At 39.1% G+C, this 26,069-nt stretch overlaps 4 protein-coding genes across 10 annotated transcripts in view; 2 read left to right on the top strand and 2 right to left on the bottom strand.

The window, feature by feature from the left end:
• Window positions 1–59: 59 nt before the first annotated feature.
• Window positions 60–1,766, bottom strand: coa3a (cytochrome C oxidase assembly factor 3a). Its single transcript, XM_004556736.5, has 2 exons — window positions 1,568–1,766; window positions 60–626 (listed from the first exon to the last, which is right to left on the bottom strand). Exons 1-2 carry the CDS (start codon window positions 1,764–1,766, stop codon window positions 523–525), a joined length of 303 nt encoding a protein of 100 aa, XP_004556793.2. The 3' UTR covers window positions 60–522.
• A 362-nt stretch (window positions 1,767–2,128) lies between these two features.
• cntd1 (cyclin N-terminal domain containing 1) lies at window positions 2,129–9,064 on the top strand. Of its 2 annotated transcripts, none has more exons than XM_004556737.6 (7): window positions 2,129–2,309; window positions 6,125–6,200; window positions 6,313–6,484; window positions 6,576–6,738; window positions 6,827–6,971; window positions 8,553–8,643; window positions 8,784–9,064. In XM_004556737.6, exons 1-7 carry the CDS (start codon window positions 2,135–2,137, stop codon window positions 8,898–8,900), a joined length of 939 nt encoding a protein of 312 aa, XP_004556794.1. In that variant the 5' UTR covers window positions 2,129–2,134; the 3' UTR covers window positions 8,901–9,064. The 2 variants fall into 2 exon arrangements, with proteins under 2 accessions (XP_004556794.1, XP_012776088.1); XM_012920634.5 differs by having other exon boundaries at window positions 6,313–6,514; window positions 6,639–6,738.
• Window positions 9,065–9,129: 65 nt separating this feature from the next.
• Window positions 9,130–14,041, bottom strand: LOC101480406 (uncharacterized). The gene is made up of 9 exons (XM_004556734.5): window positions 13,930–14,041; window positions 12,694–12,755; window positions 12,500–12,604; window positions 12,227–12,398; window positions 11,205–12,051; window positions 10,539–10,720; window positions 9,966–10,069; window positions 9,764–9,868; window positions 9,130–9,271 (listed from the first exon to the last, which is right to left on the bottom strand). Exons 2-9 carry the CDS (start codon window positions 12,733–12,735, stop codon window positions 9,182–9,184), a joined length of 1,647 nt encoding a protein of 548 aa, XP_004556791.3. The 5' UTR covers window positions 12,736–12,755; window positions 13,930–14,041; the 3' UTR covers window positions 9,130–9,181.
• Window positions 14,042–18,279: 4,238 nt separating this feature from the next.
• The window catches only part of tanc2b (tetratricopeptide repeat, ankyrin repeat and coiled-coil containing 2b), a 174,711-nt gene continuing 166,921 nt past the window's right edge, over window positions 18,280–26,069 (top strand). For 5 of the 6 annotated variants that reach the window (XM_004556728.4, XM_004556727.4, XM_004556726.4 and 2 more), the window contains exon 1: window positions 18,281–18,754. The gene's annotated coding sequence lies outside the window, so the exon portion shown is untranslated. Of the gene's footprint in view, window positions 18,755–26,069 lie in introns of all 6 variants that reach the window. The other variant, XM_004556729.4, reaches the window with a different exon arrangement.

The following is a 26,069-nucleotide window of genomic DNA, read 5'->3' as shown; positions in this document are numbered from 1 at the left end:
GTGTCATGTTTACTGCTTTCTGTCTCGTTCTTAAATAAATGGTAATACAGAGACATAGCTGTTAAGCAATCTAATACATGAGGCTTTTATTTCATAAATCAAAACTTTATTAGCATAAATAATGTTATTTTTGCAGTGTCACTGGCATTCTCTATTGTTGAAGGCCACTGTAGATTTTTAAGTCATTAGCTGACTGATATTTTTTTATATTCCCTTTATTTTAATCATTGCTGGAAACATCAGATAAAGGGTGCCGATTGTGCTACAGTGTAGCTTCTAAGGTCATGATCAAGTCAGCGGATTGGTCCTTACCACTGACAGGAAACTTCTTCAAAACTACACCGCACTTAGTTTTAAGTCAGCCACACAATTGCCTTCAAATCAAGACCAAGTCCAGCTGTCTCAACATTACAAAAAAGAACACAGCAGCCATGGAATATGATCAGTGGCATCATGAGTCCTCCTCCTCGTTAAGTGCAGGACAGAAATAAAGTCCAACAACAAGCAGATGACACTTAAATCTCAGTTGGCACCGGTTTTTGGTCCCTGCATTCTCACACGCTTGGCCTCCTCATCGATCTCATCCATGATCCGCTCCTGGGAGACTGAGTAAAATGTGTAGCCGTCTAATTTGGAAGCAAGTGGTTAAGAGAAATATTTGAAAGCATGAAAACAAAACAAATTTACCGAAAAAACTAAGTACATCCCATGATTAAGTAAGATAACTTCATTGTCCTATTGGATGACCCAATTCTGAAGAAGAATTACCTGTTGGGACAGATGGCCTCAGATTTGACACTAGAATACTTATACAGGGGAGTTCATGATAAACTCAATGATTGCAAGGTGTCCGGATCCTATGGTTGCAAAACAAGTCCAAATCATCACACCTCCACTGTGCTTGACAGCAAGGTGTTTGTACTCATATGCTGTGCATTACGGTCAATCCACGTTGGTCTCGTCTGTCCAAGGGACATTGTTCAAGAAGTCATATGGTTTGTTCAGAAGCAACTTTGCAAACTTATCAAGTGCATTTGATTAGCAGCACCTGGCTGCTACTGACGCGCTTAACTGCCATAAGAGTGGATGAAATTTTCAGATTTCGACATCTGTCATTCAAAATGCCAGTGATGCGTTCAGGAAACACGTTTATCCCAAAACACAAGAGGAAATATCATTGCTTTCAGTTAATGGTTTTCATTGATCAACAGAATAATAAATTCCTTCAAACGAGGTGCTCCGGAGGCCAGTTTTCGCTGCCAGTTTCAGGGTTGGTTAAATTACCAACCCTGAAACTCTTAATGAGTTCTCTTTTAAACGCAACAACACTGATGTTTACCTTTGGCAGTACACTTAAATCGTTTTACACCTACCTGAGCTAGCTGTCACGTTAGCATTCAATGAAACTGACAGCTATTACTCTAACTTAAGTAAGCCGATACATTTGCGTCTGTCTTAATACTTGGTAAACGAGCTTAACCTAACTCCTAAACAGAGGACACAGCTTAACGTTAGCATGCTACGCTAACGTTACATAGTTCCTTGCGTTGACGTTTGACAAGGATACAAATTCCCAACACGAGCGCACCGATAGCGAGTCCCGTCACCACGTTTCGTGTCCGCAGCTTCGACGTTCTCCTCTTCCACTGTTCCAGTTCCACCTGTCTGATAAAATGCATTTGATCTTGAGAAAGACCCTCTTTGGTTGGGTCTATCCTGGCTGCGTATGGAGCGTTGGATTTCTGAGGCGGCGTTTTGTCGGCCATATCTGCACTTCGTGAGGTTAGCACGGCGCTTTCACGATTGTTACACGCGCCGCTGCGTTCTAAACACTCAGCTCTGTCAAAGCGCGCTGCGTGTGTCCTATCCGGGTGTTATCAGATCTGCGCTGAGAGGAACCGCCAAGAAAACAACGTGTGCAACTTACAAATGAGTCGCAGAGGTAGTTTTTGGTTCCTGTTAGAAGACGGTCCTACGGGGGAAACATGCGGGAATAGCGCCATCTTTTGGAAAATATAAGACGCAGGTTATTTATTTATGGGTGTCTAGTTTTGAAAAAGTAAATAAACTTAAGAGTAGTCTGTCACATAAATGTAGCTGTCTGTCGTGCTCAGAGTAAGTTACTGAAGTTAAAATGGCGAAAAGATTATTTTTTTCTCCAAGTAAAAGTAACGCAGCAGGTGTAAAATTCGGGAAGGCCTCTTTTGACCTACTGACTGATTTTCTTGTAAATCTGGACAAAAGAAACAAAGATAACCTCCCGAGTTCAACGAAATATTGCGGGAATTTCAAAAATAAGAGAGTCATTGGTGAGTATTGCTCCGTTTTATTATTTTGTAGAAAACATTTGTTTGTCTTTTATTCGTAACGGTAATTTAAAAAAAAATATCGCAAGATTTTCAGCTGGAATCACGTGAATAACCGTTTTTCTTTCCGTTATTGCTAACTGAAATTTATCAATGAGCCAAGTAGAACTTGTTTTATTATTATGTATTTCTTTGTTTTTATTTGGATTTTTTAAACCTTCCTCCAGATGTCTGAGATTTTATTTTTATTTTTTTACTTTTAGATGTGGTTGTTTTGTGTTTGCCGTTTTTTGTAGATTTTTTTAATGCTCACTATTATAGAGTTTTATTTGTTTGTTTTGTTTCTTAACATGCCTCACATATTGTTCTTTTATATTTTTTGTATGTCGTTTTCTCCTTTCCTTTTTCATTACTTTAGTTTTTGTTATTTTATTTGTAAGTCGTTTTTCTTGTTGTTGTTGTTGTTTTGTAATGGTGGGGGAAGTTCAGAATCTGACATTATCAGATCTGCTTTGAGAGGATATAGTACACAAATTTGGGGTATATGAAGTATGCTATGTACTTCATATATCCCAAATTTGAGAATTTTCAGTGATTAAAAACCACCAGGTCATTACATACCCTATAAAATAACTTAAGTGAAATCATATAACAAAATAAAACATAATAAGCCAGAACAAGTGAGTTCAATAAGAAATAATAAAATATGATAATTATAATAAATAAAGAAAATAACTCAAACAACTCAAATGTTAAAAATCAAATTAAGTTAAAATCTTAATACATTGAAATAATGTGACAAGAAAGAACATTTTAATTAAATGCTATTTTTGAAGCTGGGAAAAAAAAGTTTTAAAAAAAGTTCAGTAAATTCAATAAAGCAGGGGTTTCAAACTCCAGGCCTCAAGTGCCAGTGTGCTGCAGGTTTTAGATCTCACCCTGGGTCAACACACCTGAATCAAATGATTAGTTCATTACCAGGTCTCTGGAGAACTTCAAGACATGTTGAGGAGGTAATTTAGTCGTTTAAATCAGCTGTGTTGGATCAAGGACACATCTAAAACCTCCAAGACACCGGCACATAAGGCCTGGAGTTGGACACCCCTGCAATGAAGCAAAATAAAACAGAAAAAAAATGCTTACTAAAGTCATTTAAAAGAAAAGGCACAGCAGAAGTATTATACCATGAAATATACTGCTAGCATAAGAGAGAACAGCTGGCTCTCTGCTAGACAGATGTGTTGTAAAGAGCCACAATACAAACACAACACTTTGTGAGGCCAACTGTCTTTTTATAGTCTTGTAAATGCCCAATAAACAAGTGCTAAAGCAAACTGAGGCTGGCTTCAATGACAAACTTGTCCAAACTGTCAAAAACTAAACTAAAATCATTATGTATGTTTGGATTACTTTTATTTAGTATTCTAAGTAAAACATCTTTGGTTATGAAAAATAAATTAATTTATTAATTAAACTAAATCAGGTTTTTAACATGTTTTTACTCCTATAGCTGTTCATTTAGTTTTACTTAACTGTAGTGACCTTGTTCAGATAAAATAATGTTAAAAAATAGTCCAGATGAAAATAATGCAGACTTAAAGTAAAACTGCAGCATATCATCCATGGTAGATAACCTACTATAAACCACTACTGTGTACACACCAGACTTACAGCAGAGTGTCTTTTGTGTATTTCAAGCCTTTGGGGTGAAGTCTGTCTTTTGTCAGCAGGTAGTGACTAAGCTGTATAGGACTACCTCTGAATGGCCCACTAAGCCTCATTGCACCCTGTAATCACTCTGAAGTCTTTCATACATCTGGATCTGTGAACCCTGTCATTATGGAGGTCGATTCACAATATAAACTCCTTGAGGCAGCTGAGTTTACCAGCTAGGAGCATCTCCGCAGACAAATCCTGTGAGAGAGGATGAGGAGGAGCAATGGAAAACAGTGATAATAACTTTTAATGAATCCATATGCTTCCTTGTAGCCCACAAATCAGCTAAAATACCGTTTATATGGCTAGATTTATGGGAGCAGCCTTGTGAGGAGTGCTTATCAGTGTTGGTTTCACCTGTTATTGTCAAATGTTGCAGAGATGAGGGCCTAAATGTAAAGTCTCAAGGAGGCAAAGGGAAACTTAAAGCAAGCCATTTATTGAGTTGCTTTAAATTCAAAAGATGCAGTTCAAAAGGAAAACTGAAAACTAACCTGCTAAAACCTTAAATCTAAAAACACACTAAGGCTGGAAAGCAGGTAGAGAAATGTGAGCAGACACTCTGACTGTATATACACAGGCAGGCAATTTGGAAAGGTAGAGACAGCTGGGGAGAAAGACACAGCTGAATTAAATCACAGAGTACAAGAAAAGGGGATGTTAAATTAAAACAGAAGGTGGGATGGCTTAATAGCATAAAACACAAATACATAATACACAGAGGATGCAGAGAAGTTAATAATAACTTCCAAATTATATTTTTAAAATGATGAAATGCAAGGTTTGAAACAGAGATACAAAAAATGGACAGTTTATTTCTAAAACTTGTCATGTTTGAGTCATAATACCTCAAATACCTTTACATGTACATGTAATGAATGTGGAAATTGTACTTTTTTTTTCTTAAGAAAGCTTAGCTTGTTGTGTGAATGAACTGTCCATAATTTTAAGACTAAAGGAAATGGAAACATTTGGAGATTTTTTTAAGGTTTATTTATCTCACGGGTTATGTAACTTGTAGTGGTCCAGCCCACGTGAAATCAAATTGGGCTCTATGTGGCCTATGAAGTAAAATGACCTTCAAACTATTCCCTTACTTATTCTATTTCTTATTCTATTTCTAAGAATAAGGACCCCACCCATCCTAAACTCATTTTGGACACTTCTATCCATAACCTTATTCTTTTGTTATCTATCCAGATCTAATGAACTTATGCAAGGGCTGGAATGTGGATTAAAGCTAGAACTATTTTCCACATCTTCAAACTGTATCTGCAAAAACTGGCACCCAAATGTGCATGATGCCAGGTTTATGCTGGTGCCAGCGTGACAGGATGTGAACATTGATGCTTCCCCCCTCAGCTTGATGCTTCTTTTACTCGTCTGATTTAGATCTGAGAAGAAAATAGTTCCTCTATGCAACTCCACACAGCCACAGACCATACAAAGGATAGTAATAATAATGTGTTAGTCCCCGTAGGGAAATTACTCCTCTGCATTTAACCCATTCACCCAGTGAGGCAGTGGGCAGCCACCAGTGCAGCGCCCGGGGAGCAGTGTGTAGGGACAGTACTTTGCTCAGGGGTACCTCAGCGTAGCTGTTCAGTGGATTCAAACCCCTAACCTTCCAATCATGGGGCAACCACTTTACCTACTGAGCTATCCCTGCCCCTTTTTCCTTTTCTTTTTTTTTCTTTTTTAAATAATAATAGACATAGCTTTGTAGGATTAAAAAAAGTGTGGCCAACCCAGAATTCCTCTAAACCTGCAAATTTAAATATCCATAACAATTTCTCCAGCTCCAAAAAGACTTTCAGTCCTATAGTTGTTTATGGGGAAAGAGCTCTGATCTCTGTAAATAACTTCCTGAGGACTTTATGGGCTAAACCACTAGGTAGACGTCTCTGCAGCTAAGATATCTTAAACTGGTGAACTCACATCAAACTAGTATAGATTTCTAAACACCACTACAGGTCAGAGGAAACATTGGTACATTTGAATTTGGGGTTAAGTGTCCCTTTAATAAACACATGACGTTGCTTCTAAATTATTTTGAATGTTTTATGTTTTGCTCTTGTGCCTTCCTCTCCTGTGTTACTCAGAGTACATCTTACTGATAACTAAAGAACTGAGACTGGATCCACTGGTTGGTTACCACGCTGTTGAATTACTTCAAAGGTATGATTGAGCAGCACATGTAACTTTCCCTGTTGGTTACACCCTGTGTATTACTGGTTTTAGTTAGCATACTGTCACTTATAATAATAATTATAATCATTATCTTTGCCAGGTTCATGGTCAAATACATTGAAGATTTCATAACCGCACCCACACCTAAAGGTGCAACTTCTAATCGTCCGAGAAGTTATGAGGATGCTGTTTATAACAAACTGAAGGACAAATTCCCGCTGATCATCTTCTCCTGTGTTCAGCTTGCGAACAAACTGTCTCTGCACAGTCATGCAAGTTCTGCCTTGCCAATGATTACTTATGTCAGTTACCCTGAGATCGCAAATAGAATAATCTTGCATAATTCTTCCACACCTTTTGCAGATGATTGACAACAATACTGCTGTACACTTTCTACACTCAGTCGACTGCACTGTATCCAAACAGGCTCTCCTGGAATCAGAGCTGATGGTCTTGAAAGGGCTTAAATTCAGACTAAATGTCCTCAACCCACTGACTTATGTGGAAATACTTCTGGAAGTTCTCGGTAAGGGTCCATGTATGCACAGAAAAGTTTATTACATATTATAAATATTAATGTCAGTGCTTTGAGATGATTACATAAACTCTTGTAGGACACAATGAGCCATCAGTCCCTATGAAGCATCTTTATCACTACTGCCACCATGTTCTCCAGTTTATCAGCCTGGAGAGGACTGCCATCTATGAAACCTTGTTAATGACAACCACTGAGCGTGTCAGCCCATCCAGGGAACAGAGGTATTAGATTTGGCTTTAAGAAAATATTTCTGATAGATGGTAGAATGGACATGCAGCTTTGGAGAACATTCAAAGGTCAGATGGTCCAATCACTTTTCTGTGACCTTGATGGGAAATGTCATGAGATCCATTAAAGATCTGAAGAATTCATAAGGACACAGGGAAAGAGAACCACAACGAACCTCAGAGAATCTGACTGCACTTGCATTAGCTGTTTAATAATGTGGTTTTTGATGTTAAGACAGCAATGTGCTGAAATCTGACTACAAAAGATTCATCCTATATAATTTGCCCTTTTCACTGTCCTTATAATATTGTTTTATACAGCTCATAATAGAGAAACTGTGAAAATATGACTTCATTACTGAAGTTATAAATTTAAATAAAAAGGAATAAATGGCCTATAAAGTGAAATGAAATGTTTGTTACCCTGAGATTACTTTCTCAGCCCATCAGCTCATATTTCCAGATCCAGTGTAATTCCTGCCTATATTAAGGCTTTCTCTGACTGAAGTTAAAAAAAATTAATCCCAATCATAAAGGTTGGCAATACAGCAGCAATTAAACTGAGGACATAACTGACTGAGTTAGCAAACTGAATTACAATAAACCTTAAATAGCTCATGATCTTGATTTAAAGACCTGTTTCCTTTTTTTTTAACCTTCTTCAAAACTTAGCAGGTTATGGCACAAAGTTGAACGTACAATTAAACAACATTTACATGATCTGCATTACTTACATCATTCATATTGATCCTTTGGTCTGATGATGTATTGCTGTGAATTATGGGACAGCTTTATCTTCTTTCCTTTCATAAAGCTTGGTCTGGTGTATTCTCTGCTGAAGGAGGTAATACAGGAAGCCCTGAAGCGCCATTCTTTAGTATTTAGAGAATTCGACCAGCTCTTTTTTTGGTTGTCACACAGATACTTCAGTGTCACTTCACTTAATTCAAAAACCTACAGCTTGTCAGGCCAACTAGTGTTCATAATAATTTAGGATGATGCGGTACAGTACACACTGGACAGGTCAGCAATCTGTTGCAGGGCTAACGCAGAGAAACAGCCAACCATCACGCTCACATTCACACCTACAGTCAATTTAAAAATACCCATTAACCTAACCCCATGTATGTGTTTGGACTGTGGAGGAAGCCAGAGTACTTGGAAAAACCCACACAGACACAGGGAGAACATGCAGACTCCACACAGAGGCCCCAGGCTGGATCTGAACCCTTCTTGTTCTCTTGCTTGCAAGTAAAAACATAAACAAAACCCCAACATTTTTTGCCATCCACCTCAAAATCTCAGGTTACTTTCTGAAAATTTCAATTGAGTTCAACTTAGTGATTTTCTCTCAAGTTTGAGTTATTTACCTGAAATTTTGAGACTATGTTTTCTAAACTGTGTAATCTATTTTTTTAAACAATGCTGGGAGTGAAAAAAAATATTTGTAATTAATCAACTAAAGCTGAAAGACTTTTAATGCCACAACAGACTGATGTCAGTATAGAAAATTACCCATCCACTATTTTTGATTTTGTGTGATTTAATATGTCATCAATCATTTGTGAAAACCAGGGAACAATTTGTACCAGTGACTGAAGACTGCATGCTTCTGGGTGTTGGTGTCATCGCTGTGGCTGCATTCATCCTCAGAAAGTGGGAACAGGTAAAGTAAAATTTCTTTTTTTATATTACACCTGCAACAGAAATTGTTGTCACTGTAAAGGTTCAGATAACCTTTTTAAGTAACCTACTTGATTTCAATTAAATTAAATCTGAATCTAATCGAACTGTGTTTAACTGTAGGTAGTTGGAGAACTGAGCCACATCACAAGAATCTCAAAGAGAAGCATCACTGATTTTGCTCACGCGACTTTGGTGCACATTGTTGGCATCAGCTCCAGTGTCACTCCACTCTCATGACTGGCATGAGAAGAAAAAAATCTGTGTGCTGCAATAAAATGCCACCTAAACAAATAAAAAAATCACTAAAGATTGGCGATGTTGCCAAAGTGTTAGAAAAACTGTTAACTGTTCATTCTGTGAAGCCAAATAAATAAAAAGAGATTAGAGCTGTGGAAATACAATTGATTTAGTTTCAAATACTGTTACAGCCTTACTATAGCTGCTGACACTTATCCACTCGCTTAAATTTGATGCACTGCAATTTATTATAACACTCAAATGTGGATTTGAGCTGGGGATCAAATGCCCATTAACATTTGACGGGTCCTCCTCATCTTTCTTTTTGTCATTAGGCAGGCAAACATGCAGGGAATGAACATCAATCGCATCTGCAGAAAGAAATAAAAAAAACTGAGTTGCTGTAGAGAGAACCCAAAATCTTCAAATGTGTTAACATTTATGCTTTGGGATGAAACTGACATCTTCTTGTGTGTAGTAAATTTAAAAAAGGCAGATGGAAAAACAAAAACAGGAAGGAAAACAAAGGACCAAAGACGATGGGAAGATTATATAAATAAAGGGTGAATTACAAAACATGACCCAGGTAGCAAAAGGTCACAAGTGGAGACAACCCCCCAAAACACACAAGAACACAAACCATCAGAGGAAACCAGGACATAACAGAGAGAAATAACTTGCACCAAAATGTGAAAACTAACACTTAGTGGGACAAGACAAGGCACCAGGAATTAGGAAAAGCTAGAACCACAAAGTGGCACAGCAAAACAGAGACAATATTAGGACCATGACACATCCATTTTATGCAAAAACATAAATAATTAAAGAAAGTGAAAAATAAAATATTAAGATTGTATAGTTACCCAGGGCGGCTGGGAGTTAAATGTGGATAGATAGAGTACAGTTCCTGAGATGATCATGATATCCACTATATCTGACACATCAGAGCGCCCAGTGATGCCATCACCCTGAAACAGATGGGGAAGGACAAAGTGCAGTCATGTAATTATAGTTTTAATTTTTCAAAAGCCTGTTTTTTCTTTTTTATTCTTTTTCTCAGTTTACCTGTCGAATTCTCATGTAACAGTCCTTCAAGTCAAACACGTTTGGGTCCACGACTACCCTCCCCTTACAAATTTCACATCTTTGGACAGCACGGAAAGATAACCCTGGAAATACACACACATCGTGACTAAGCATATTGACCATAATACTACCGTATAGCTTTTTCTTTTGCAGGCAACTTTTTTGGGGGCTATACCAGCAGACACAGTGGAAACAGCAACATTATCTTCCTGTTTAAAACTGGTCTGAACCATAGAAAGATTAATTAAGAGGTCCAGTCAGGCGGGGAAAAAAAGGAACATCAATCAGATTATTGCACTGAAGACATGACAAGCATGTGTTTCTTGTAGGATGATAAATGGGCTCCAGTGTAGGAGGTCTTGCCAGGGCTGCAGTTTTGATATTGTTATTCCTCTTTCAGTAGAGAACATTATTTAATTTTGTTCTAATCAATATTATAGGTAATTGGATAATATGGAAGAACTTTTTTTGCTGAAAAAATAGCATGTTGAAATGGCAAATTTCACCATTCATATAGAAAATTCAGCTTCTCAATTTTAGCTGCCTACCAACCTGAGTGGATTTTGGCCTTGAGCCATGTTTTCAGGCAGTCCAAGTGTATGAAGAGCAGACTTCCTGAACACAGGCAGGGTGACAACAATGGGTTGCTCGGTGACGCGTCACTGCTGTAGCAGATCCGGCATCGGTCTTTCTCTTTTTCCTCCTCATTGTCCTGTAATGGCTCCTCTAACATCCTACAGGTAGATGATATATCACATTAGACAATATGTCTAAATGGGAACCTGTTATGTTTGACTCCACATACTCTCATACATATACTGTTATATATGGTGGAATCGCATTTTAACAAGGGCCAGCGTTTTGAATATTTAAATCAGTATAGTTTAAACTGCTCTGAATGCTGCTCTGAAACCTTGAGTCCATAAACAGCAGCCAAAAAATCTGTTCAAAAGCAGGGGCAAAGAGGTTAAAATGTCCTGTTTTACACATGGGATGAACTAAAGGGGCTCCAACAAGGTCCAGTATAAGATTTCAAGAAATATTTTGAATCATTAAAAGCTTCTCTAGCGGTGGAGCTGAAAAAGTTCTCTAAATTTCCAGTTAAGTCACGGCTAATCAGTGTATTCCAAAGTCAGACATATTAACAATTGAAACATCCTGCAAGATTACCTAAAATTTGGTTGTAGATCACCTAATGTGTCTGTAAAAGTAATTCACCTCCGTTTGAATCTGGATAACATCTGTCCATCGCAGTCTTTTGAAGATGGGGGCACTTCAGCAGCAGCAGCCCCTTGGCACTCTTGATTCTGTGGAAGCGCTTCACCTTCACCAGCTGTCATCATAATGGAGGTTTTAGAGGTATATGGACCTCTTCTTTTATTACGAGACCGCAGTGTGTTGGCATTGCTGGTTCCATTCTGAAAAGCGCCGTCCTCCATGTTGCCCACACAGGTCTGCCTTTGAGAGAGGCCTGAGCTGAGTAAGGAGGGAGGACATTGCTTTCCCCCCTGAGTACAAGCTGAAAAGCCCGTGTTGACTTTGCCAGGTGGTGTCGGCATCACATGAGGTGACCTTCTTTGTTTTAGGAGAGGAGTGACACTGCTAAGAGGAGCTCCACTCAGGACTGCTGACATACTTAACTGTGACCTGAAAGACTGCTGTCTAAGCGGGCTGTGAGAGCAGCCAGCAGAGACTGAACTTGACTGACGTGCTGTTTTCGAAAAGGTGATCGAATCACTCTCTCTACGTGTGTGCTGCCAGGAGTCTGTTAAGCCGCCATCTGCCTCCACCTCAGATTCACCAGACAATACATTCAATATGTGGCGATGTAGGACAGCGATGGTGTCTCCCTGGAAGTTGTCCAGAGTCTCAGCACTGGAGGGGAGCTCAAACTCTGCGATTTGCCCGTAGCTTGTTCTGTTGAAAAGGTGGTTCACATTGTTCCTGCTCTTCAGGATGTCTTGGCTTTGTATTTGTTTACACGCTTCCCTGTGGGTAGATCCATTTAATACAGCATCTTTCACAAGCTTAGACCTGTGCTTGATGTGATACGGGACATTGTGTGCTATATTATGGTGAGAAAGGAAAAGAAATTAAACTTATTGGTTTGGAATGAAAACATTTTGGATATCAAATAACAACTAATATTATAAAATAAATAAATAAAACACAGGGTAGTTAGAAAACCGGTCCAGGTCCTGCTACAACCTGCAGCACAAAATGCATTCTAGAAAACTTACATCTGGATGGCAGTGGGGGCTTTCCACAGTGGGGCATTTTTGAAGTCACTGCCAGCTCTGCACTCATGCTCTGGGTTTCGCTGGAAAAAGCTTGACAGCGGGACACTGAGGCTTTGTTCAGAGGGTTCTCTGGCTCAGATGAAGTACACTTCCCAAAGCTGTGGGGGGCCAACTACAGGTGGCAAACAGAGAGGTTGCTGGAGAGTAAGACTTTTGGAAAGCTGAGCTACTCAAGAGGGATATCGGATGTTCCTGTTTTGAAAGTGTTCTTACCTTCGGGGCTTCCCTTGCAGCTGACACTGAGTGCAATTGTGTGAAAATATTCGGCACGCCCGAAATATTTGCTTTTGTCTCCTGACTCCACCTTTGATAAAAATTCTGATAAAACAGATTCAATACAGTGGATGAGAAGGAAGGATATACAGCATGTCCGTATGAGTTTTTGTGTTGTGTACATCAAACTGTACCATGCTCTCAATCTGTAAATGTTTCCACCAAGAGGGCAGCATTACTCACAACGTGTTGTCCCCTGCAACACAAAGACAGTGAGAAATAGCATAAAAGCCAGTCTGAACATTTAAAGATACAATCAGGTCTCAGTTACTATCATAGAAAACAAGGCCATAGCATGACATAATGTCTGTGCTGATAACAGTTCAATACCATGAATCCTTACTCACTCTCTCTGCTTAAAAATTTTACAGAAACTAGTTACACACAAAACTTCCAGAAGTTAAACCTGACACAAATTATCTGCTATTTATTGTAAATAAATAGCCTGTCTGGAAGGAGTCTGAATAGTAATTATACAATGAAATCATTTTTATTTTTAGATTTTAAGAGCAAGTAAATAAGCTGGACATCAAAAGCAGGTTTATTTTATGAGAGCAACATACCTACGCTACACACTTCATCTGTTACACCTTATTTGCTTAATTCTTCCCATCACAGATTCAACAAGGTGCTGGAAACCTTCCTCAGAGACTTTGATCCACAGTGGCATGATAGCATTACAGTTAGTGCAGGTTTTTCAGATACACGTCCATAACATCAATCTCCCATTCCACCATATCCCAAAGATCATCTATTGGATTGAGATATTGCGACTGTGGTGGTCATCTGAGTACAGTGAACTCATTATCATGTTTGAGAAACCAGTTTGAAATATTTAAGCTTTGTTACATGGTCCAATGTGCTGCTGGAGGAAGCCATCAAACGTTGTGTACACTGTCCTCCTTCTGATGCTCAGTTTGAAATTCAGCAGTTCGTGATTGTGATTGGCTAACTAGACATTTGTGTAACCAAAAATGTGAACAAGTGTCCCTAAGAGACTATTTTTCCACTCAGTGTGCACTTCAAAACTCCAAAGTTATTTTTCAACATTGTTTTGTAATCACACTAAAGTTTAACATTACAAATGAACTTGGATTTACAAATTATGTTTAATAATTTTATTTAATAAGTAATACGTTAATAATTACCTCAGGCCTGCGCTTATTCACAAAGTATCACCATCACCAAAAGACAGACGGTAAATTAAAAAGAAAAAAAGAAAAAAGACGTGGTTTCAAAGCGCAATGCGAACCTTTTAAAACTTTATAAATACATTTTCAAAAGGTACATTTCAAACTTTTCATTCCCTTAACTTAAATATAACTACAGTAATATAAAACATTACATATATGACACTTTTTTTGACTTACTTTGTACTCGGATAATGACCACTTTGTGTACAATACATCCACCACTGCGGTTTTTTTTCCAAATGATACGTTTCCATCGAAACCAGAATCCGCAGCTGCGCGGTGGCTGGTGTCCAGTTCTAACCACGTGTTTCTAGACAGGGCGGGGAGTTTGAAAATATTTAATTTTAGCGCTCTACGGGAAATAAAACCTGCATATGTGGACACGACGGTCACATCTGATCAAAATCACTAGAATTAAGCGCTGCTCTCTGGCTGGATGTAATGTCAATTAAGACAACAAGAATTCCTTGGTCCAAGCAAAGATGACAGTACACGTATAGGCTAACTGCTTTGGAGCATAGTCAGTAATTTTAAAATAACTGCCTGAAAATACGACCAAGATGACTACTTATTGGCAAGTTTGTCTTTGATTATGATCAAATTAAAGCTTTAGCAAGACAAGTTCAAAGAGTTGTTGCAAAGCCAATATTCAACAGTTTTAGATTAACTGGAATAAACAGCTCATATATATTTTTTTTTCACACGTGACAGAGCTTCCGCCGTTTTTTTCCCGGATGGCTGCAGACACGGAATATTTCACCTGTTCTGACTTCCTCTGTTTTGTTGATGTTTAGAAACAAATGTTTTACATTTACATTCATCACTCCATGAGACCTATTGCTAGATATTTTCAGTCTAAGGAAACCACTTTCAGAATATTTTAGACCTGCCACTTCTTTTGTCCCCCACTTATTAAGTTTCCCCAGATTTTTTGAGGACACACTGCACATCATATACAACAATGTCAAGCTTGCTGCTCATACCCCTGTGGGGAACACCTTGTTGGTGCAAAAAATACTATTTTATGTCAAACTGTGTTGGCAGTTTAAATTTTTTTTTTTTTTTTATCATTTTCTTCAACTAAAGAAAGCAACACAACACATTGTGTGTTTTTGGACCAGGCTATCAGTAACTAAGTGACAAAATATAGAATTTAAATCTGTGTCTAGACACAACACAGGATGATTCATTCAGTCCAGGATTTATTTATTTTTTGCTGTCTCTGTGTCTTATATTGTTTGTATTATAGGTGATATGATTTAAATTTCATTCCAGCTACTTTTTCTATCCTCTTAAGCTTTTCCTTGCTTTACGCTAATGGCTTCAAATGATGGTGTTTATGTTTTATTCTTTTTAATTTAACATCTGAGACGACAGCTGGAAATTGTCTATTTGTCTACCATGAAAACATTTACAGTTTTAATGGATTACTTGTGAAGATATAAATAAACAATTGGACACACTTTTTCATCACTATAATGCACATGAAGTTTTGTTGTTGGGTTTAAAATAATTTTAGGTGCACTTCAGACTAATTGTTTTAGCCAGTATATTGTTTTATTGACAGTGTTGAAATAAAGCTTTCTTTCCTTTATGTGAGTGATAATGGAGGCCAATCTGTAACTTCAAATTTGAGAGTGTTTTGGCTCCTTTATGATACAGAACTCATGTGCAGCTGATAAAAGGATCTCTCACACTGGCATAACATCAGACAAATTTGAGGTGAGCTATACAACCCCAGTAGATTAGCATAAGAAATCCAGGGCCAGCAGGTTCACTGAGCCACTCTCTTCCTTCTCTGGCTCCCCACAACTCTGCTGATCCCTCTGCAATCCTGTGTTAGTCCCAGTTAATCTTACCTCCTCTTGCAGTGGGCTAGAGTGGGCTCCACACTCACCTCTACTGTTTTCATTCTTTATATTCAGACAGATGGGAAAGTCCAGGGGAAGACAGAGATTAAGAAAGCTCTGGCAGGATTTGTGTTTCTAGAGGTGAGGGGAGCTCTATCTGTGACCACCTCATCTATCACACTCTGTGTGAGTACACTGTAGAAACCCCCCCCCCCCCCCCCCCCCCCCCCCACACACACACACACACACCAAAGCCAGTTTCCAGGAACCCGTCAGGTATTTCTCATTACCAATTGGCGAGAGAATACCTTTTGTGTACAAATGTCTGTTTTGGCATGTTTGTTAGTTAGTGTGCATACTGATGGATGTGTTTAGTTACATGGCTTATAAGCTGAGATAAATTATGTTGTCATGTTTTTCTGTAAAGTGTCAAGTGTGGTAGAAAATGGTTGCTTTCTCTCTTAAAGACTGCTTAAATAGCCCTGACTGCAGATTTCTGGAATGATGCCGAGAATATGCCCCCCAATATTAATCCAATCGAGACACAAAATAAATCGAGTTCTTACAAAGAAAAACCCCTTTGTGATATTATTAAACACGACAGCAGTACCTCAGACATGAGCAGGTCTTGTTTTACTCACTTACTAACATTTTCAGTTCATACTGCCATAAAATCTTTTGTGGTAAACTTCATTATCAGTGGCACATGCAAACACGGTGTTATGATCTCAGTCTGCAGCGGAACAATATAACCTCTCAAAACAAGGACTAGTAAGTCAGTATCAAGGCTTCGTTCCCCCCCCCACATAAAAGGCCATTTTCAGTTTGCATTCACAATGATTATTGCTGGTTTGTTAAATAATGCATAAGACCTGTTGCCTTATCGTCTTGTTTTTAGTCAAACTTAATAAGAAAGCAGAGATTTTTTGGCTTATTAAAATCATCAAAGATCATGTGACATGTTTTGAATGTGATGAAAAACAGAAACTGAACTAAGAACCTAAAGTCAAATGAGCAAGTGACATTTTCAGCAGGTTATTTCTCCCCAACAAAAAGACCTGGCCTGATATGAGTAAATATGTGTGCAAAAGTGATAAGAATGCCTTTCTGGAATATATCATTTTGTATTTTAATTAATTACTCGGTTCATGAATTTCCACGATAAATTCATGCAGAAAAGGTACAAACTGGTGCCTAAACATTTACCATGACTCAGCAAATTCAATATCAGGAATCCCCAAATAAAACCTCTCCCCATACAATTAGATGAAAGAGAACATCTTTCTTTTATCACCAGCTACACAGCTGAAATTTGAACACAGTTAGGTGTTCCAACGGGATATACATATACAAACCTGGTTTTAATGGGTAATAGAAGCTAATATTACATTTCTTGAATGACCTTGCCAAAACCCCTACCTCAACCCTACTGAAAAGTGTGTGGACTATGCTTAAAGGTTGGATCCATACTATGAACCCAGGCAGTTTAAATGAACTCTTGCAATTCTGCCAAGAAGAGTGGTAAAATATTCAGCTAGAATTTTATATCAGAATCTTGTTGATGGCTACCAAAAGTGTCCCGCTGAGGTGCAACTCGTTGAGGGAAATTTCAGGAGGTATTTGCTTTAACCCTATGTGTGCCTTGTGTTTATTTCTCTAACACTTGTACTAATTGTACTTCTACTAGTCTTCTCTTGGTTGTTTTTACTAATTACTGTACAAGATACATTTTAAATAGCGACATGTATTCATGTCCATGAAGCCTGACCAGTGTTGGAAATGTGTTTTCTCCACTAGAATAGGCCTAAATAAAAAGTTATTCAAGTCAACTGATTCAATTTCACGTGAAGTGATTCAAATTCAAAATGTCAATGCAATTATTCAAGTTGATAAATTAAACATTCGATATAAATGATTCAAACGCTCCATCTAGTAATTCATTTTCAGTGTCCGGAGGCATGCATTTTTTTTGCCCATCTATTTGCCCTTTACAGTTACATGACTAAATAAATAAATAAGAAGCAGAAAAACAAGATAATCAATCTCCCAAACATTTAAACGTTGCACTAAATGTTTCTCTTTCTGTCTAAAATATGCCTTCAGCATACACTGCGTTTGACTTCACTTTTTTTTAAGCTCTGAATAGATTTAGATCGATTTAACTTGTAGCTATATGCCACAATCAAGCGCTGTGTAGAGTTAATTTTACCCCATTTGTTACTCTGGCTGATAAACCTGTTCTTTCATTGACTGATGGAAGAAAAGGATCAGGATAATGTCTGACACTTGCCTGCGTCTCCCTCCATCTATCATGTTAAATGTCAGATGCCATGGTCTTCTGGGGGAATGAATGGAGGTTTGATTGGCATCGACCTTGTTTCTCTTGAATAATTATGAATGATTTAGGTATTATTGGCTCCTTTCAGCATAAATAATTCAGAACTGAGTTCAACCCCCCTCCCGCCGTATGTTGCTCCGGTGCTCAGTTTGTTCGCCTGGTTCAAGTTTTTTTTTAAATGTATAATAAGATGGCACTAATCACAAACACCAAATGAAGATTTTCCAAGCACATTTTAATTTTGGTTTAAGCGCTTCCTGAGGTCCTGAGACCGTTGAGGGTTTTACTTTGAAAGGCACAGCCGGATGTGGTGTACTTGATGAATCGGGCTGACTTGATGCAGTGGTAGGCAGGGCATCGCTCCATGTTGCGGCGCTGCGTGGCACTGGGCACTGACTGTCTCACTGCTCCACACGCACACATACACGCAGATACGCATGACTTTAGTTGTGAATGGCCCAGACGCTTGACACGCTGGGTGGGCGAGAAGCAGCCGTGAGTCCGGCTCTGCTACCTGCTGCAGACCGAGCTTTCGCCGGGAGCACCCCGGGGTGTCGCTACTGTGACTGCACCCTGCGTTTGGACTGAATGTGGCCGCTTTGATCGGTGCAGTTATTTTCGGAGTCACTCTCTGTAAGCTATTTCGGAGCGACTGGAAACGCGCAGACTGGTAATTTGGAGTGAGGAGCCGCACGGAGCGCTGCAGCAGCAGCATCAGCAAGCAGACAGGGAACCGGAGCAACAGCAGCAGCAGAGAAGAAACGACTGTGATGCCAAAGCTGGTCAGAAAAACAAAGGTTCAAGTCTAGAAAAGGTAACCCATCCCTTTCAGAGCTGCACCTATTGCCATTTTAAAGTTTTATTATGTCTTGAATGGAAATGTCTTAGAAGTGTCATGCTCCTGCAGCAGCCGATCTATAACCTGTAATGCCAATACCTCTCAGCCGCTTACAGTGGAAGCCAAGCCATTCAAGTAAGCCAATAAAAACCCAGCGTAGTGTTTAATGAGATAGAGTTAGCTGTTCCTTTGTACTCACTAACAAGCAGCCCCCTACCCCGCAGCATATGTGATTCATTTACTTTAATATCAGAACTTTGAAGCACATTGTTGTGTTTTCCTCTAACATGAAATGATTTATTGCTTTAATATATTGATAGGCTTATCAGTTAAAGACCAGGGATAGGCACCACAGACCTTGCTCTCACTCTCTTTAGTATTTAGTATTAGTATTTATTTATTTATTGTCATTGTCAAGAACAATGAAATTGCGTTTGGGGTGTATTGATTTTAAAAGTTAGGCCTATTATCTACTCAATTACACAAATATATTTATCTTGTATGGAGAGTAGATTACACACATGGCATCTTCTAACAGTCTCAAGGTATAAGGCGGTCGCCCACCCAGCCAGCAGGCTGTCCATAAAGCAAAGAGGTATATATGGAAGAAGCTGTTCTTACTTGCTCTATGGCTCCAGGCCAACACCTACTTCACAGCACAGCCTATTATCTGACATCTGGTCCTTCTCTACAGGGACTTATGTGGTAATAGTATGTTTCAGCAAAGGCAGCTAATCTGTGTAATGTCTGTTGTTTGGAAGGGGAAAACATTTATTTCCCTATGATCACCATTCAGCACCTTATGTGGAAGAAAGTAAGTCTGTTTTCGGTCGTGAAAACTTCAGATTTGTTGTTTCACAGTTTTACAGCTCTGATTTTAACATGGTGAAGATCTGTAAAGCGACAAAAAGCCTTCACGGAGGAAAATGTCATTTTTAGGCCATATAGTTTACACACAGTTTTACAATTGCAAGGCGTCGCTTTTATAGCGGCAGAGAAGTGCTGTGATAAAGCATTTATCAGAAAAATAGACTGCAGAGTAGTAAGATTTGGTTCCAGCACTCATGGTTTTTGTATGAGGCTGCAGATGACTGCTGTCTCGCTGTGCTCTGCTATTCAAGTTCTTGGTTGTCAGCTCGACTCACCATAGATAAAAGACAGTCATCCTCAAAGCGTTCTCTCATCACATCAGCGACATGCGCTAGTTTTGCTTCTCTCCTGCTACTCCGCTCCTCACTCACATATGTGAGTTCACACACAGTGTGGCGGTTTTCCATTATGAGATCATGATGTTTTTTTTCTTTTTTTAGCCCACCAGCCCTAAACTTTTTTGTCTTTCCGTGCTTATCTCTCCCTGCTTGAAGGGGGGACTGTGGCAAAGCCTTGTTTTCCACAGTCCGAGCCAACACAGTCCCTCCGTTCTTCCTCACCGACCGGCCAAAGGTCAAAACAAAAAGGCTCTGCTGTAGCAAAACGATTTCTCTGCACCTTAAGTTGACACAAAACAGCCCTCAAGTCCTTCACTGAACTCAAGAATCATAAATAAAACCTGTGCTATGTCGTTTAATCAAACCTAACCCAAAGAGGCTCCCCTCTAAAACACTGTTAGCACAGTGAAAGTAATTTATTGTAAAGAGTTAATAATTTTCACATTTAGTGTATCATTAATCAATCGGCCATGCTAGAAATTGAATTTACACGGAAGATAAAATCCCAGTTTGCCTCTTATTTGCATCTTAGTGAATAATTCTTAATAGAAATGTGCTCACGAAAACACTAAACACATTAACGTGCGGATAGAGATGTTTACCTTCTTCCACTGCGCATCTGTCGGGTAAATGGCTTACATCCTGGTATTTATAAAGCGCTAACTATCCATAGAGGCTAAAACAAAAGGGTGGATTGTCAAAACATGTGATTTCATTGTATGTAAAACATGAATGGTAGTTTTTTTGGCTTGCATTGAGCGCTTTATATCTACATATGGTGAGTTTCCTCTTCCACAAAACCTGCCATACTGCACTGCTGTTTCTGTATAGTGTCCATATGTTCGACACACTTGAGGAGTGAGGGGTGACAAAGTGTTTTCAGTATGTGGATGAAATCCTCCACACTGGTTCATTTAATCTGAGAGATGTGTTTATACTGAATGTCCTACCACAACATGGATTCATTAACATTAACCTGTTAAATATCCAGAATTTGTGGAGTTTATGCATTTTGGACTCCGCCATTGCCGGTTCCAAACCCGGATGAAAAAGGAGAAGGGTTGGGCATGGGGTAGCAACCACATCCCGGGTGATGGGCAGTAGCAATATGCATTTTGGACCAATTTTAATGCAATTTCGTGACTTTAATCAATTAAAGAATGCTAACTTTAGCAGCCATCTTGACATTCATGCATGTGGCTGTTTTGAAGCCCTTTTCTAAATGAATCTCAATAATCTCAGGCACATAAAATGCATGTATGGTATTGCTTGTCAAACACAATAAAAACTGCCTCAGAAGACTTTGCCCTAAGATGATGTTTATATGGTTTCAGTTTTCCTGCAGTTATTGCTTTTACTACACATGTGCACAGCTTTACAAGCTGCGTTGATTGCTCAGTCCATTAGTACAACAAGAGTAGTATCTGCCAAGAACTCCACCCTCTTATCCAAATATGGTCACTTGAGGCTCTAAAACAGTAGTGCACAAAGGTTATGTTACTTTGGTTGCTGCCATCTTTTGTATACAGACTTTGGCTACATATGACTAACTCGGGTTTTTACTTTACTTTGCATATATAATAAGTCAGGCTCATATAACAAGTCCTTTTTTAAGGATCTTGTCCTTGTCATTGGGGTTTCATATCAGACTGTTGTAGGCTTGGACAAATAATACATTATTTTTGTTTAATTTGATGGACAGCTCAGTCATACAAATTCCTTTCCCCCCCATATTGACTCTAGTCTCAATGCATTTTAATGTAATTCAGCTGTGGGACATTTTTACAGAGGAGGTGAAATTGACTTCTTCATAACCAGAAAGCCTCTTTCTAGTAGAAGTGCGATTATCGATCTTTCCACCTAATCCCTCGGCTGAAATGCTTGAGCACATTCGTATTCTGTGGGTCAGTGAAAGTCAGTCTTGGAAATGTAGAAAATCACTGTTTAAATCAGGAGAAGAGGCTAAGCGTGTACAAGGCCAAGCAGTGCTTCTTCATGAAATATTACACTGAATGTAGAAAACATTAGTGCAGAGCACCCCCTCCACAAGTACAGCTTTTCTTTATTTTACGATTTAGTAATGTATAGACATCTGACTAACTCCTGACTTTAAAAGAAGCTGGAGTTAATTAAGAGGCTTCTAACCGCCTGAGAAAGAATCGACTGTTCGACTGTGCGTTCAGATATGAAAAGGTCTGTTGTTTAATGAGGTAAAACGGCTCTTTTGATGTGCATCCACGAGCAAGCCAGACACTACTGGGTGTTGCTCTCTGAGTCTTATCAGCCCTGAAAATGTGAGATTGTTTCCTGTATGGGGAGTAAAGGTATCGTTCTCCGGGATGTTTTGATTCATTTCCCTGAGCTGTGAGGAAAAACGGCACTCTTTATGCTGCTGTAATCAGGAAAAGCAGTCAAGGAAACCGGGAAAGCCTTTTGGGAAAAAAATGCTTGGCTTTTTAGTTTTGGGTACACTGCCATTTATTTGTGTACTGTAGGATAAATGGCAGTGATCATCAGTTTGGGGAAAATGTAGTGTGAAGAGAATTAAAATTGATATTTTGGCTATAATTTATTTCCTTCTTAGCCAGTAACTCAGTTTATGCCCCAAGAGTGGACAAGAAAATCATATTAGAAATGCAAGGCAAAGCAAACCACAGTGAGAGCATTATACACATTACTTTCCATAATGTGTATTCTTTGGGCTAATCTGTAACCGTCTGTTCAGTCTTCTTCTTTTCCCCTCTAACAAGGTTTCTTCTTTATTCAAATTCAGGGTGTTGCATTGCATTTGGGCCCCTCAAGGGTAATTTGCAACTATGAGTAATGTAAGTAAAACTGACTTGACTTTATACCTGCAAAAAACAGCCTTGGTGTCTCTGTGGATAAAGATATTCCAGATAGTTAGTAAAACACTCTGAAATTGGCTCATTTGGAAGAAACGACGGTGCACTGAACAAGGGACGGAGTCTGCTCGGGCATGTCCCTCATTTCAGTGTGGCCCTTTGATTATGTAATAATGATGCAGAAAAGGCGTCTCCTTAGCGCTTTGTTCTTCCTTGTTAGTGACCAGTCTGTGAGGTAAGCCAGGCTGTTTCATCTTGGGCTTTCTGCTTTCCTGTCAGGAAAAACAGTGCTGCGCCTAGCTGTTGGAATCCTTTTGTCTGTACTTTTACTGGGAGTCAGTGACATTAATTGAGTTCCAATGAGGATAATTTGACTCTTTCTCACGTTCACTGTAACAATTCGCTCTAAACAATGCAGGAAATTGTATAATATACTGTTGAATACGGTAAATACAGACACCTGGATGAAATGTAATGACTTAAAATAGTTGCATACTATGGCATCAGGAGTGAAAAGTGCTCAGCCTGACTCTAACCACATCAGAAGGGAACCAAGGGATGGTGCTAACTTCTCTTTCAACACAAAGTGTCTGTGGTCCTAAAGCAAAACAAGTACTGTTACATTCAGAATTTTCTGAAAGTGCTCTGGTGACATCCCCATTTTCCTGAATCCAAACTGGGAGCTGTTTCCACAGAAGCTGAAGGCTATATTTGGACACTCTAGGAACCTTAAGTAAGCCCCGTAGTCTGAGAGTGAAGTGCTTCGTTGGGATAATATGATACTATAATGGCTTGTCTTTGAGGACTTTATACAAGAAAAGAAGAACAGCAGAAATGTTGTGACAGGTATTTCAGTTATTTACAATCTGGACCGGTTGGATATGTAATGTTTTCTGTGTTCTTGTGTCTGTGAACAGTGTGAAGATTTAGCACAGCAGCGATTAAACAGCTTTGTGTTCATCGTCAGTGTCGTTGTTAAAACATTGATCACAACAGCGTTCCCATAAACACGCGGCGCAAAGAGAAGGGGGCTTCTGACAGATTTGATAACGTGTAAAGAAAGAAAAGAAACAGACTCCAAAGTACATACACAAAGACACGCAGTTATATTTTACAACACAAAAATAAAAGTACAGTGGCAACAAAGCACATTTAAGAACAATAAAAGTAAATTATTATATACAGCAGTAAGATGTTGTTGTTGTACATAGGGGTTGAATGCTGCTACTTTATTGTAATTTAACAGTGAAAAGTACAAGTGTACTCACACTCTGGCTTTGAATAGAAAATTCCTAAATTTTGTCTTAGGAGTCGACTCTGTTGCTGCAGTCGAAGATCAAGCACTTCTGCGCTCTTATTTGTCACAAACAGCCGCAAACGGCATACAGTCGATTTCTGTGGCTTTGTTACTGCAGAAGAAACCACAACGGCAGCGTGGTAGTATTTTGGGAAATGTATTTTGTATTAAAACAGGTCTACAGTTTCATAACAGTCAAAACAGAATAGATTCAAAGAACGGTGCTTGTAAGACTGTCTGTATTTCTCAAACATGTTTTTCGCTCATTGCTCTTTCAGCCCGTCGAAACCAAAAATACAGCTGGATCGAAAGTGCTTTTTTTCTGCAGTGGATGCAATCGGTTATGGTTTTGTAACATTAAATCAATAAATATTGATGCAATGCATTTTCAGCTTTCAACGTTGTATTTTGTGCATCTAAAAGAAGAATTTGCTTATTTGCACTAGTTGATTTTTACCATACACTTACAGCACTGTGGTAACTATGCACGTCTCAGAAGAGAAGGTGTATGACAACATTTGCTGTTTCAAATAAGTACAGATAATGGGGATAAATGGCTGCTTGTGGAGTCAGATATTCATACCCTCTTCTACAGTTTTCTTTGTTTCCCCACCAAAGCCTACATCCTTTTTCGTTGTTGACTTACTTAAAAAAATATAGTAAATAATAAATGCACAAATAATCCTATGTCGAGGTCACAGTCTGTGTGGGCAAAGCATCTACCGATGGGAGCCAAACATCAGAGCTAGCTACTTCTAATAATCACAGTCATCATCATAATGAGAATTGGCTTGTTGGCACACTGTGTTTGCAGCGTAAACAGTAAATTAAAACAATTTGGACGTAGTGGAAAGCCTCACGGGTGCCAGTAAATTTCCTGCAGAAGAATTTCAGTGTTGTTCTGGTGTTTTGGCGGCTCAGTGTGAATGTAGAGAAGTGTCTGTAAATGGCCTTTAAAGTCTGAAAGATGCTGACCTGTTCAGAGTGATGTATTAGAATGAATACCAGAAGCCAAGAAGACCAGAAGCCTGTGCTGGGATGTGTGGGAAGTCATTTCTGCTGCTCTCCCTGTAGTTTGCACAGATATATATCATACTGGCAGTTGCTGCTGTCACTGGAGTCTTTGAGCTTATTTCTGCATTGCAACCTTAATGAAATCAAGTTAATCATTTCTTACTGGTCAAGCTTAAGAAGCACATGCATTCTTTTATGTCTGCTACCTCTTAGATTACGTTACATTACCTGGTTCTGCCATGATGGTCAGGCTTCTAGATAACAAAGATTGGATGTGTGGCTGTATCCAATCAGTCTGCCACTCAAACTTCCACCTGGGAACCAAAGATCCCTGTTAGCCTATTAAGCAGCTGCTTGAGTCAGCCCCAGCTGCTGATGGCAGATGAATGACAGAGTATTTATCAGGCTTGAAAGCCTTGTCTCATAGCTGGAACAACAGCTACAGCATAATGCCAGCAGCTTCGACTTTTAAATGTTGTCAGGAGCAACCCGTGACCTCTAGCCCCTCACTCCAAAGATGTTTAGTTTTAGCGTCTTCACTCTGTCACCTTCTGTGCACACACGGCAAACACATCATCATCCAGGCGTTGTAACTCCTCTACCTTGAGTTCGTCGCTGACAGCAGCTTGCGTAACTGTTAGACGATCACGGGGGTCTTTGCCATCCATCGCGGGGTTCAAAACAAGACAAATAGGGGTGAGCGCCATGTCACCTACTTAATGTTTGTACATTGACAATGTGGCTGCCAAGGCTTTGTGTTGTGATATGTGGGCTGGTGTGAGGTTGTCAAAGAAACACTAGTGCTCTGTCGAATCTAAATAGCTCCAGTATTGTTCTGTGTGGGGAGATGTGCCTCAGCTTTGTGATGAGAAGAGCCATTAATGGGTTAAGTTCATTATAATTTTACAGGCATTTTTGTGTCTGTGGAA

The sequence above is a fragment of the Maylandia zebra genome, linkage group LG8 (genome assembly GCF_041146795.1).
Source record: "Maylandia zebra isolate NMK-2024a linkage group LG8, Mzebra_GT3a, whole genome shotgun sequence".
Lineage (NCBI taxonomy): Eukaryota > Metazoa > Chordata > Actinopteri > Cichliformes > Cichlidae > Maylandia > Maylandia zebra.
The sequence above is the reverse complement of the archived record's forward strand: the minus strand, read 5'-3'. Positions and strand labels throughout refer to the sequence as shown.